The 12,590-nt window shown below is 43.8% G+C and overlaps 1 protein-coding gene across 1 annotated transcript; it reads right to left on the bottom strand.

Moving 5' to 3' along the window:
- Positions 1-2,528: 2,528 nt before the first annotated feature.
- LOC137346054 (syncytin-2-like) lies at positions 2,529-8,585 on the bottom strand. Its single transcript, XM_068009338.1, has 2 exons — positions 7,885-8,585; positions 2,529-5,073 (listed from the first exon to the last, which is right to left on the bottom strand). The coding sequence occupies exon 2, from the start codon at positions 4,312-4,314 to the stop codon at positions 3,121-3,123; it is 1,194 nt and encodes a 397-aa protein (XP_067865439.1). The 5' UTR covers positions 4,315-5,073; positions 7,885-8,585; the 3' UTR covers positions 2,529-3,120.
- Positions 8,586-12,590: the final 4,005 nt, after the last annotated feature.

The raw sequence follows: 12,590 nt of genomic DNA on the forward strand, positions 1-12,590 counted from the left end.
ATCGTTACAGTGCAGAAGGAGACCATCCAGCCCATTGTGTCTGCACCGGCTCTCTGAAAGAGCAATTCACTCAATTCCATTCCTCCCCATAACCCTGCACATTCTTCCTTTTCACATGGGTACCAACAACATAGAGAGGACTATGAAAGTGTTTCTCCTTGGGGATTATGAGTAGCTAGGGGCCAAATTAAAAAGCAGAACCACAAAGGTGGCAATCTCTGGATTACTACCTGAGCCACGAGACAATTTGCATAGAGTAAATAAGATCAGAGAGCTGAACACATGGCTCAAAGATTGCTGTGGGAGAAATGGTTTTCGATTTATGGGGCACTGGCACCAGTACTGGGGAAAATGGGATGGTCTTCACCTGAACAGCACTGGGATCAGTGTCCTGGCAAATCATATAACGAGGGCTGTAGAGAGGGTTTTAAACTAAATAATGAGGGAGCGGGTTCATGTGATGGGAGATTTGGTAAGTTAAAGAGAAAGGAGAAGGCAATACAGCAAGGTAGCAATATAATGGGCAATCATAACCAGAGTGTGACAGGAAGGGACAGTGTTTACAAACTTACGAGTGTATCAGCAGATCAGATCAGAGTGTGGAAGAATGGGAAAAAAGGCTCTGTATCTGAGTTCATGCAGCATTCATAACAAAACGGAAGAATTGACAGCACAAATAGGAATAAATGTATTAAACATAAACAAATAAGAATGAACTGATAGCTGTTAAGAGACATGGTTGCAAGGTGACCAAGGCTGGGACTTGAATATTTAAGGATATTTGACATTGTGGAAGGACAGGAAGAAAGGAAAAGGTGGTGATGTAGCACTGTAATTAAAGAATGAGATTAATACAATTATGAGAGATGACCTTGGTTCATAAGAGTCAGATGTAGATTCGGTTTGGGTAGTGATAAGAAATAGCAAAGTAAAGAAGTCACTCGTGGGAGCAGTTTATAGCAGCCTAACAGGTAGCTATGCTGGAGGACAGAGTATACATGAATAAATAATCGTGGCTTGTAAGAAAGTTACTGCAATAATTGTGGGCGATTTTAATCTTCATAGTGATTGGATGAATGAAATTGGCACAGGTCGCCTGGAAGATGAATCATAGAATCATTTGTAACAATTTCTTAGAGCAGTAAATTCTACAGCCAACCAGGGAACAGGTTATTTTAGACCGGATATTGTGTAATGAGACAGGATTAATAAATGACCTCATAGTAAAGGAGCCTGCAGGCAACAGTGATCATAACATGACAGAATTTCTCAGTTTGAGGGTGAGAAACTAGTGTCTTAAGCTTAAATTAGGGCTATTACAAGGGTATAAAGACAGAGTTGGCTAAGGGGACTGGGAAAATAGGTTAAAAGGTAGGATGGTGGAGAAGCAGTGGCAGATATTTAATGAGATATCTTACAACTCTCAACAAAGATATATTCCATTGAGAAGGAAAGACCCTATGAGAAGGATGCACCATCCGTAGCTAACTAAGGAAGTTAAGGGTAGTATCAAATTGAAAGAAAATGCATACGACCAAAGGACCCGAGGACCATATGAGTTAGGAGCAGAAGTAGGCCATTCAGCCCCTCGAGCCTGCTCCACCATTCAGTCAGATCACGGCTGATCTGTTTCTGTCTCGAATTCCACACTCACATCTACCCCCGATAATCTTTGATTCCCTTGCCTGATAAGAATATACATCCTCCAGATATGGTCTCACCATAGTCCTGTACAGCTGAGGTAAAACTTCCCTACTTTTATATTCCATTCCCCTTGCAATAAACACCAACATTCCATTTGCCTTCCTAATCACTTGCTGTACCTACATACTATCTTTTGTGATTCATGTACCAGATCCCTCCATACCACCATGTTCTACAGTCTCTCTATTTATATAGTATGCGGCTTTTTTATTCTTCCTGCCAAATGGATAAGTTCACATTTTCCCACATTATACTCCATTTGCCAAATTTTTGCCCACTCACTTAACCTATCTTTATCCTTTTGTATACTCTTTACCTTCTCTTTACAACTTACTTTCCTTCCTATCTTGGCATCATCAGCAAATTTAGCAACCATACCTTCAACCAAGTCATTGATATAGATTGTAAATAGTTGAGGCCCCAGCACGGATCCCTGTGGCACTCCAGTAGTTACAGCTTGCCAACCTGAAAACGATCCACTTATCCCGACTCTCTGCTTCCTGTTAGCTAACCTTTATCCATGCTAATATGTTACCCCTTCACCATGTGCTCTTTTCTTGTGTAGTAACCTTTGAGGTGGCCTTTTGGAAATCTAAGTACATCATATCTACAGGATCCCCTTTATCCACCTTGCTTGTTACTTCCTCAAAGAACTCTAATGAATTCGTTAAACATGATTTCCCTTTCACAAAAACAAGTTGACTCTCTCTGATCCTATTATGATTTTCTATGTATCCTGCTATAACCGCTTTAGTAATGGATTCAAGTAGTTTCCCTATGTGAGAAACGTAGCCCACTTAATAATAATTTACACCAAGTCAAACTCTGAAGAAGTAAGTTTATTTAACGTTCTTGCAAGATCGGGTGTCCAACAAGCAGGCACACCGATCAACATATTCAGTTCATGTTTATACAATACAGATCCATTTGTCCACGCCTTTATTTTACATTATTGGTTATAACATATTATGACACTAACCTATCCTATGGTTGCTACAGTCTCCTCCTCTGTTTACTTCTCCCCCTACTCTAACTTTCTAGCCCCTAACTCTTGTTTTTGTTTTACCTTATTTGGCTCTCCATTATGTGTTTTAACTTGCAGCTGTCAGCCTTTATCTTAGTGGGGCAGTTTCTTATTCACTACATCCTTTGTTCTAACTCTTGCTGTTTCTCTTTTATCTGCCTAAGCACAATTTTTAAGTGATGTGCTGTCCCAAGGTCTGTACTTACATACCCTTATCAATTCTCTTTTTCAGTGATGTACTGTCTTAAGGTCTCCACTTACAGACCCTTATCAGTTCACTTTTTCAGTGATTTCATTATGTTGTGCACAAATGACTTCTTGGTAACTTTCCACAAGCTGTAGAAACAACATTTCAGTATTTCTTATTCTCACAATTCCCCCTTTTCTTTTACTTAATCCTTGTTGTTTTCTACATACTGCGGAGGGTTCTCATATGTCCTCTCAAATCCTCTGAGCATTATTTCAGCCGCCTTTTCAATGTCTGTATTTCCGTTGATACTATCCACTTTGTCATTACCTAACAGGTACATACTTTCTTCCTGGCCTCTTTGTATTGACATCTGCTTCGTCAAAGCTGTCTCAATCAATCGCTGTGTCAGCCCTCTTACACAAGGAATAATACAACACCCGATGGCTATTAGTATTCCGACAACCATGATCAGGGAGGTAAAAACCGAGATTATCACGCCTTTCCATTTTCCAAACCAGGATTCAAGCCACCCCGTCAGGGAAGTGTCTGCTCCTGAATTTTCGACCATCTCCTCTGCTAAAGTTGTTAACCCTTGCAGTGCTCGGGTGATTGAACCATCGGGTGCTGTGTTATTTGGGATAAATGTGCAACATTTCCCTCCTAACATTATACACACACCTCCTTTTTCTGCTAAGATCATATCTAGAGCCAGTCGATTTTCCCAAGCCCTTCTACTAGTGGCATCTAATTGTTCAGCTATACCTTTTACCGCATCTCTGGTATAATTTATAAATCTTTGTTGGTTGTAATAAATATAATTTATCCAATCTACATTTTTGTTAATCGTGACCCACCAAATCAAAGACTCGAAACCGGCGGTTATTTGGTTTCGGGCCTTGAATTCATCAGGTACCCCTCTTGGGACCCCTATGGAATCCAAGTACACCTGGTCGTCAAAAGAGTTCGCTATCGCTTCCCTTTTACCCCTTTCCCTTGTTATTATCTTTTGTTTCTCAAATGCCAAGGTGAATGGTATTGCCAATTGAACAATTGCGCACGTCCCCTTCCACTGGGAGGGTAGGGTCTGTCTCAGGATTTTTCCTCCGCAATACCACCATAAATCCGCTCTGGGAACATTCAATGATGAGTAGTTCCCTCCCCTGACTCTTCCAGTTACATCCTCAGTCTCTATGCATGACTTCAACTCTCCCATATTTCTGGTTAGCTCCGCACCGTGTCGACGTACGCATGATGTGTGATTCACACTGGTGGCTAAAAATGAAGGGGGAGTCCTTGGATCTTCTTTCTCCAGGGGAGGGAACATTATTGACAAGGATATGCAAGTTTGAATACCCCAAGCCGTCTTATCCTGATATAGGGCTAACATGCATTCCATGCCCTTTCAGTCACGCTCCCACCCCAGCGGGAAAGGTACTACTTGAGCTATCGGTCTACCAGATGCACAAGCATAGCAATTGTTTTTGTTCAAACTTTTTACAGTATATTTTATCCATTCTACCCAGGCATTTGTGTCCCCGTAACCGGTTTCTATCTCAATTGTCTTTCTCAAGTCTTTTACCTCTATTATTTTCACTATGTTAGGATCGTTATGAGAGGTCCCTTTTAGTTTGTTAGATGGTTTACCAGTCTTATCTATTGTTACCTGAAAACAACATTTTAATTCACCTTTCTTTTTCCCTTCTCTAACTGTTACTCCAAACACCTTGTTGTCTAATTGGAAGTGGGTAATACAAAAACATCCAACCCATTTTATTTCCTGGCTACTTTTGAAAAGAAAGAGAGAAGGCACACAATATTACAGACAGTATTTCCGCACTCGCGCCGTTATATTAAAAAAAAGTTCGTTACTCAAAGTCTTTTTAGCTTGATTTTCAATGGTTCTTCTGTTAATTCGGTTGTCCAAGTTCCTTCCTCGGCCGGGGGTTGTACCGGCCCCTTGATTCTTGTGTAGTGGGTCCAACCTCTTTCTGCCGTTCTTATGGCTGTTTCAGTGGTTAGGAGAGTCTGGTATGGTCTTTCCCAGTTCAGTTGTAGTTTAGTCTCTTTCCACGATTTCACCAGAACCCAATCTCCTGGTTGGATCTTGTGTACTGCAAATTCGAGAGGTGGGGTCTGTGCTAACAGGCCTTGCTTCCTGAGGAATGACAATGAGGAAGACAACGCCAGTATATAGTTCTTTAGAAACGAATCTTTAGTTTCTAAGGTTGGCATCTCGCCCCTGGTTCCCATATAGGGTAATCCGAATAGCATTTCACAGGGGGACAGTCCCACATCTTTTCTAGGGGCTGTCCGAATTCTGAGTATCGCTATAGGTAAACATTTTGTCCAGGGTAACCTTGTTTCAAGTATCAGTTTGGACAGGTGTTTCTTTAAGGTCTGATTCATTCTTTCCACCCGCCCTGAAGAGGGAGGGTGCCAAGGGGTATGGAAGTCCCATTGGATTCCCAATCCCCTAACTATTTCTTGTAATAGCTTCGAGGTAAAATGACTTCCTTGGTCTGAAGTGCTGTGGCTGCCACAGCTTGCACACACTCTGGCCATCCCTTTTAGCTATTTCATTGTGGTTTCTGCCACTTAAAATCAAAGCTCAGCAAAGCTACTATTCCTAACTTGGCTATATTTCCCATTAAGCATTGTACCATGCCTAAAAGCAAATATAAAAAAACTCAGCAACTGCTGAATCAGAAGGGTAGGCTGAGCCACCCTCTAACAAGGGGGTGTGTATTAGCCTGGTCGGTATGTTTTTCATTCTAACTTTTCCCTAGGATTGTCATGACTGGGTGATAAGAAGAGTGCTGTTGAAATACAATGTGTCTCTCTCTCTCTCTCTCGCTGTACCAGCTGCAAGGCCAAGTTGCCTCTGCAGCCCTAAAGTTATGAAGTCATTTCTGATAAGCTGTCCCTCCCTACAGCACTGAAGCTAGCTTGTTAGCAGTACATGACTGATTAATTGTTTCAGGGTAGGCTGAGCCACCCTCTAACAAGGGGGCGTGTATTAGCCTGGTCGGTATGTTTTTCATTCTAACTTTTCCCTAGGATTGTCATGTCTGGGTGATAAGAAGAGTGCTGTTGAAGTACAATGTCTCGCTCTCTCTCTCTCTCTCGCTGTACCAGCTGCAAGGCCAAGTTGCCTCTGCAGCCCTGAAGTTATGAAGTCAGCTAGCTTGTTAGCAATACATGACTGATTAATTGTTTCATCTTAAATGTTCCCATGTAATTCTGTTCTTAAAAATTCTAAAATCTAAATTCTGTTCTCACAGTCCCCCCCTTTGATTCTTCAAAACATTTTAAAAAATCAATCCCTTGATCCCACCTAGGTGCCTTTAATGGTCTCTATTTGTCTAGAAACAGCCTTCAACACCCAGAGGGGTCGCACTCAATACGTCGCCTGCTTGTGCCATAAGAGGGGCCTGCGGTAACTCTGTAAAGGCATACGTTTTGCAGGGGCTTCAACTACTTGTTTACAACAATGCCTTTTACTATCAGATTTCTAAGGTCTTTCATCTGGCCCCTATGGCCGATATTATTGTTCTGCCACTGCGGGTCTTGATTAGGGTATTTTTGTTCAGCTGGTTCGTTTCCCCCTACCCCGGGAGGGTTTTCTCTTTCCCAAATTTTCAGGGGTCTTCTACGAGGACTTTCATTTCCTTTTTAAACACTCTTACCTCTCCTGACGTTAATGGTGCACTAACAAATCCAATTTCATTATTTCCTATTGGTACCTCTCTCAAAGGCATCATTGTCTTAGGAGACTCTCTATCTCTATCGTCGTCGTTATCGTCGGGTTTAGGGGTGGTCCTTCTTGCTGTCCTTAGATCATATTTGGGTCTTTTTCTCCTTGGTTTTTGACTCGAAATCCCAATACTCCAACATCCGTCCCAATGGACTTTCTTGAGGGATGTTGCCGGCAGACTTTACTTGTCTCCCGTCTTCCTTTTTAGACGATTTATTTCCCATGGTTAACTGAAGGGTCTTGTACCCTACGGTATTCACCTCCTAGCTGAAGGGTCTTATACCTTACGGTATTCACCTCCTAACTGAAGGGTCTTATACTGCCCCACAGTATTCACCTCCTAACTGAAGGGTCTTGTACCCTACGGTATTCACCTCCTAGCTGAAGGGTCTTATACCTTACGGTATTCACCTCCTAGCTGAAGGGTCTTATACCTTACGGTATTCACCTCCTAACTGAAGGGTCTTATACTGCCCCACAGTATTCACCTCCTAACTGAAGGGTCTTGTACCCTACGGTATTCACCTCCTAGCTGAAGGGTCTTATACCTTACGGTATTCACCTCCTAACTGAAGGGTCTTATACCCTACGGTACTCACCTCCTAGCTGAAGGGTCTTATACTGCCCCACAGTATTCACCTCCAAACTGAAGGGTCTTGTACCCTACGGTATTCACCTCCTAGCTGAAGGGTCTTATACCTTACGGTATTCACCTCCTAACTGAAGGGTCTTATACCCTACGGTACTCACCTCCTAGCTGAAGGGTCTTATACTGCCCCACAGTATTCACCTCCTAACTGAAGGGTCTTGTACCCTACGGTACTCACCTCCTAGCTGAAGGGTCTTATACTGCCCCACAGTATTCACCTCCTAACTGAAGGGTCTTGTACCCTACGGTACTCACCTCCTAGCTGAAGGGTCTTATACTGCAGTACTGAGAAGGTCTTATCCTACAGTTAACCAGTATTCATCTCCTAACTGAAGGGTCTTATACCTTACAGTATTCACCTCCTAGCTGAAGGGTCTTATACCTTACGGTATTCACCTCCTAACTGAAGGGTCTTATACCATACAGTACTCACCTCCTAGCTGAAGGGTCTTATACTGCAGGACTGTAAAATTCACTCCTCAAGGACTTTTAGTACTTAGAAGGTCTTATCCTACAGTTAACCATAAGTCACCAAGATAATACTTAAAAGTCGTTTTTCTTACCTTGGTCCGTGCACGGAGTTGCCTGACTTCACATGTGTACCTGCCGCACTAAATACTCGTTCAGAGTGACTTCCCTAGGATCGTTTTCAGTCAATTACTCGGGTCCGCTACCAACGAGAGAAACGAGACCGTTTTTAAATTAACGGGACGCGTCTTCTCGTCTGTCGTCGGCTGCGGTCCCGGCAATGATGAAGAGATCCCGGACGAGCCCCCAATTGTGAGAAACGTAGCCCACTTAATAATAATTTACACCAAGTCAAACTCTGAAGAAGTAAGTTTATTTAACGGTCTTGCAAGATCGGGTGTCCAACAAGCAGGCACACCGATCAACATATTCAGTTCATGTTTATACAATACAAATCCATTTGTCCACGCCTTTATTTTACATTATTGGTTATAACGTATTATGACACTAACCTATCCTATGGTTGCTACAGTCTCCTCCTCTGTTTACTTCTCCCCCTACTCTAACTTTCTAGCCCCTAACTCTTGTTTTTGTTTTACCTTATTTGGCTCCCCATTATGTGTTTTAACTTGCAGCTGTCAGCCTTTATCTTAGTGGGGCAGTTTCTTATTCACTACATCCTTTGTTCTAACTCTTGCTGTTTCTCTTTTATCTGCCTAAGCACAATTTTTAAGTGATGTGCTGTCCCAAGGTCTGTACTTACATACCCTTATCAATTCTCTTTTTCAGTGATGTACTGTCTTAAGGTCTCCACTTACATACCCTTATCAGTTCACTTTGTCAGTGATGTACTGTCTTAAGGTCTCCACTTACAGACCCTTATCAGTTCTCTTTTTCAGTGATTTCATTATGTTGTGCACAAATGACTTCTTGGTAACTTTCCACAAGCTGTAGAAACAACATTTCAGTATTTCTTATTCTCACACCTATGACAGATGTTAGGCTAACTGGCCTACAGTTTCCTGCTTTTGGTCTCCCTCCTTTCTTGAATAAAGGTGTAACATTTGCTATTTCCCAATCCACTGGGGCCCTTCCAGAATCTAAGGAATGTGCCGCTCCGCTTTGTGAACATGTACTCGTGCAGGCCTGGTACATCGCAAGCGTATTTCTTTAAAGAAGTGTCCCCTCTCTTGAGCTCTATCGATAGTGGCGAGTGCATCATCCTTGGCGGGTGGGGGGGGGGGGGGGGGGGGGTGGAATTTTTAACTGCACCCTCGAGGTGAGGGATTGCTCCAGTCCCCAGTGCAGCCAAGCGTCTGTGGAGAAATTGAGGGAACTGATCAACTCCCTCCACTTGGTGGATGTCTGGCGGAATCTCCATCCTGAATCCAGTGCCTTAAACTGGAGGTGTGGAGGAGGAGGGTCCCAAATCGACGCCTCTACATTTTGCAGGCATATGCCTCCTGCATCTCAGTGGCACTCCATGCAGATGGTGCTGTGCTCGGACTACCACCTGGTGTGGGCAGAGTTCACTCTGCTCAGCATTCAGGTGGGGTCTGCATACTGGCACTTTAATAATCGGTTGCTGGAGGTCGAGCGATTCCAGGACTCGTTCCATCGATTCTGGGCCGAGAAGGAAGCAGGGGGCTTCCCCTGCATTTTCCACCAAGATCCAGAAGAAGTTCATCGATTTCTTCTGGGGCAAGAGGAAACACCGGGTCTCTGCCGCCGATCTGAGTCTCCCGATTGAGGAGGGCAGCCAGTCACTGGTGTGTATCTGTACCCAAGCTGTGACTCGCTGTCTTCAGAACCTGCAGATACCTGTATGTCGAGCATTCTCCCAAAATGTGAGGTTATCCACTTTGGTAGGGGGAGCAGATGTGTAGAGTATTTCTTAAATGGTAAGAGATCAGAAAGCATAGACGTACAAAGGGACCTGGGTGTCCTCGTCAATAAGTCACTGAAAGCTAACATGCAGGTGCAGCAAGCAATTAGGAAGACTAATAGTAAGTTAGTCTTTATCGCAAGAGAACTTGAGTACAGGAGTAGTGAAGTCTTGCTTCAATTGTATAGAACCTTGGTTAGACTGCACCTGGAGTACTGTGCGCAGTGTTAGTCCCCTGACCTTAGGAAGGATATTATTGCCATAGAGGGAGTGCAACGAAGGTTCACCAGACTTGTTCCCTGGTTGGCGGGACTGTCCTGTGAAGAGAGACTGGGGAAACTGGGCCTGTATTTTCTAGAGTTTTGAAGAATGGTAGGTGATCTCGTTGAAACCTACAAAATACTTAAAGGGACAGACAGGATAGATGCAGGTAAGATGTTTCCCCTAGTTGGGGAGTCCAGAACCAGGGGACACAATTTCAAAATAAGGGAGAATCCACTTAGGACAGAGATGAGGAAAAATGTCTTTACTCAGAGGGTTGTGAATCTTTGGAATTCTCTACCCCAGAGGACAGTGGTAGCTCAGTCATTGAATACGTTTAAAGCAGAGATTGACAGATTTCTAAACACACATGACATGAGGAATATAAGGATAATATGGGAAAAAAGGCATTGAAGTGGATGATCAGCCATGATTGTATTGAATGGCGGGGCAGACTTGATGGGCTGAATGGCCTACTCCTGCTCCTATGTTCCTAAATGGTGCGCACTGGTAACATATTTTATCCACCTTTATACTGCCTTCAAGACGACACACAACTCCTGGCGGCAAACATCAGCCACGCCTCTCTGAGTGAGTTGCCCATCTTTTACCGGGATCTATTCAGAGTCTGGAACATGGTTGCCTCCAGTTAGGGCAATCCCCCGCCAGCGGAGTAGAGGACCCTTGCTGGCCGGACGGCCAGCTCTGGGGATCGACCAACCGGTGGAAGAGTAGCTGAAGCCTCCTGGATGCCCCTCAGTGCGGGTGACGAGGGGGCTTGGGCATGTAGACTGCTCCTGGCTGAGCTGACCCCAGCTTGGCCGGAACTGTGCATCGGAGCCAGGCCCTGAAACCCTCCTTGGGAGCAGGTCCCACACAACCTGAGCCACCTGTTGGAAATGCCCTCTGTGCCATTCCACACCACACGGAGGAATTTCCTGCACAGGCTACTCATGCATACTCTCCACTTCTTCGCCCTGGTCTGCTGCCCGGATACGTTGTGGGGATCTGTGTTGCCATCTGGTGGTGAGGGGAAACCCTGGTGGAGATCTCTCTACACGGGAGTCCTCCCTGTTTACATCGGAGATCTGGGTGGAGGGTGCTGCACAGGGCAGTATGTTTGCTACTTCCCAATCCACTGGGACCATTCTAGGATCGAGGGAATTCTGGAAAAACAAAATCAATGTATCCACTATCTCTATAGCTATCTCTTCTAAAAAACCTTCGGATGCAGGTCATTAGAACCAGGGCTAGTCAACTTTTAGTCCCATTAATTTATACAGCTTATACACACTACTGAGTCAGCGGCACTTGAGATGGCTTGGCCATGTGAGCCGCATGGAAGATGGCAGGATCCCCAAAGACAGTGAGCTCGCCACTGGTATCAGACCCACCGGCCGCCCATGTCTCCGCTTTAAAGACATCTGCAAACGCGACATGAAGTCCTGTGACATTGATCACAAGTCGTGGGAGTCAGTTGCCAGCATTCGCCAGAGCTGGCGGGCAGTCATAAAGGCAGGGCTAAAGTGTGGCGAGTCGAAGAGACTTAGCAGTTGGCAGGAAAAAAGACAAAAGCGCAAGGGGAGAGCCAACTGTGTAACAGCCCCGACAAACACATTTTTCTGCAGCACCTGTGGAAGAGCCTGTCACTCTAGAACTGGCCTTTATAGCCACTCCAGGCGCTGCTCCACACACCACTGACCACCTCCAGGCGCTTACCCATTGTCTCTCAAGATAAGGAGGCCAAAGAAGAATTTTTCCAGTATATTTCTTTACTATGCTAATTTCTTTAAGTTCTTCATTTTCAGTAGCTGCTGGTTCCTCACTATTTCCAAACAATTGTTTGTCTTCTACTGTGAAACAAAGTGTTTGTTTACTGTCTCTGTCATTCAAATATTCTCCATTATAATTTCCCCTCTCTCAGCCTCTGAGGGAACAATGTTTACTTTCACTAATCTCTTCCTTTTTACTGACCTGCAGAAGCTTTTGCAACATGTTATTATGTCTCTTGCTGATTTACTGTCATATTCTCTTTTCTTTCTCTTTGTCAATTGCTTGGTCATCTTTTGCTGAATTCTAGACTCCTCCCAATCGTCATACTTACTACTCTTGTTGGTAACATTATAAGCCTCTTAATCTAATCACATCTTTAACTTCTCTTGTTAGCCACAGTTGGACCACGTTTCCACTGGGGTTTTATTCCTTCAGGGAATGCATATTTGTAGCAATTTATACATTATTGCTTTAAACGCTTGCCATTGCTTATCTATCATCACATCTTTTATCTGGTTTCCTAATCTACCTTAGCTAACTCACCAATATTCCCTCCAAGCTGTGTGGCCATGCGGATGGTCAATAATCCAGAAGCCTCCACACAGGCTGTGCAGAAGTTGCTCCCTTTAAGATACCATGCACCTGTGGCTAAGAGAAAAAAAAATAAAGGTCTAACGCACTTAAATGAATCGGCCAAACACAATAAAATAAAATTAGAGGGGACTTTGCAATTCATCCCATATTTCCCTGTTTTTGTCTCTACAGATACTGCCTGACCTGCTGAGTATTTCCAGCATTTTCTGTTTTTATTTCAGGTATCTATGGATGTTATTTATATGGACGTCCACAAGGTTCCACATAAGAGACTGTTAACAGAAACAA

The sequence above is a fragment of the Heterodontus francisci genome, chromosome 29, assembly GCF_036365525.1.
Source record: "Heterodontus francisci isolate sHetFra1 chromosome 29, sHetFra1.hap1, whole genome shotgun sequence".
NCBI classification, from domain to species: Eukaryota; Metazoa; Chordata; class Chondrichthyes; order Heterodontiformes; family Heterodontidae; genus Heterodontus; species Heterodontus francisci.

Coding starts and splice junctions, on each gene's coding strand:
- LOC137346054 (XM_068009338.1), bottom strand. CDS start 4,314: ATGGAATGCATGTTAGCCCTATATCAGGATAAGACGGCTTGGGGTATT.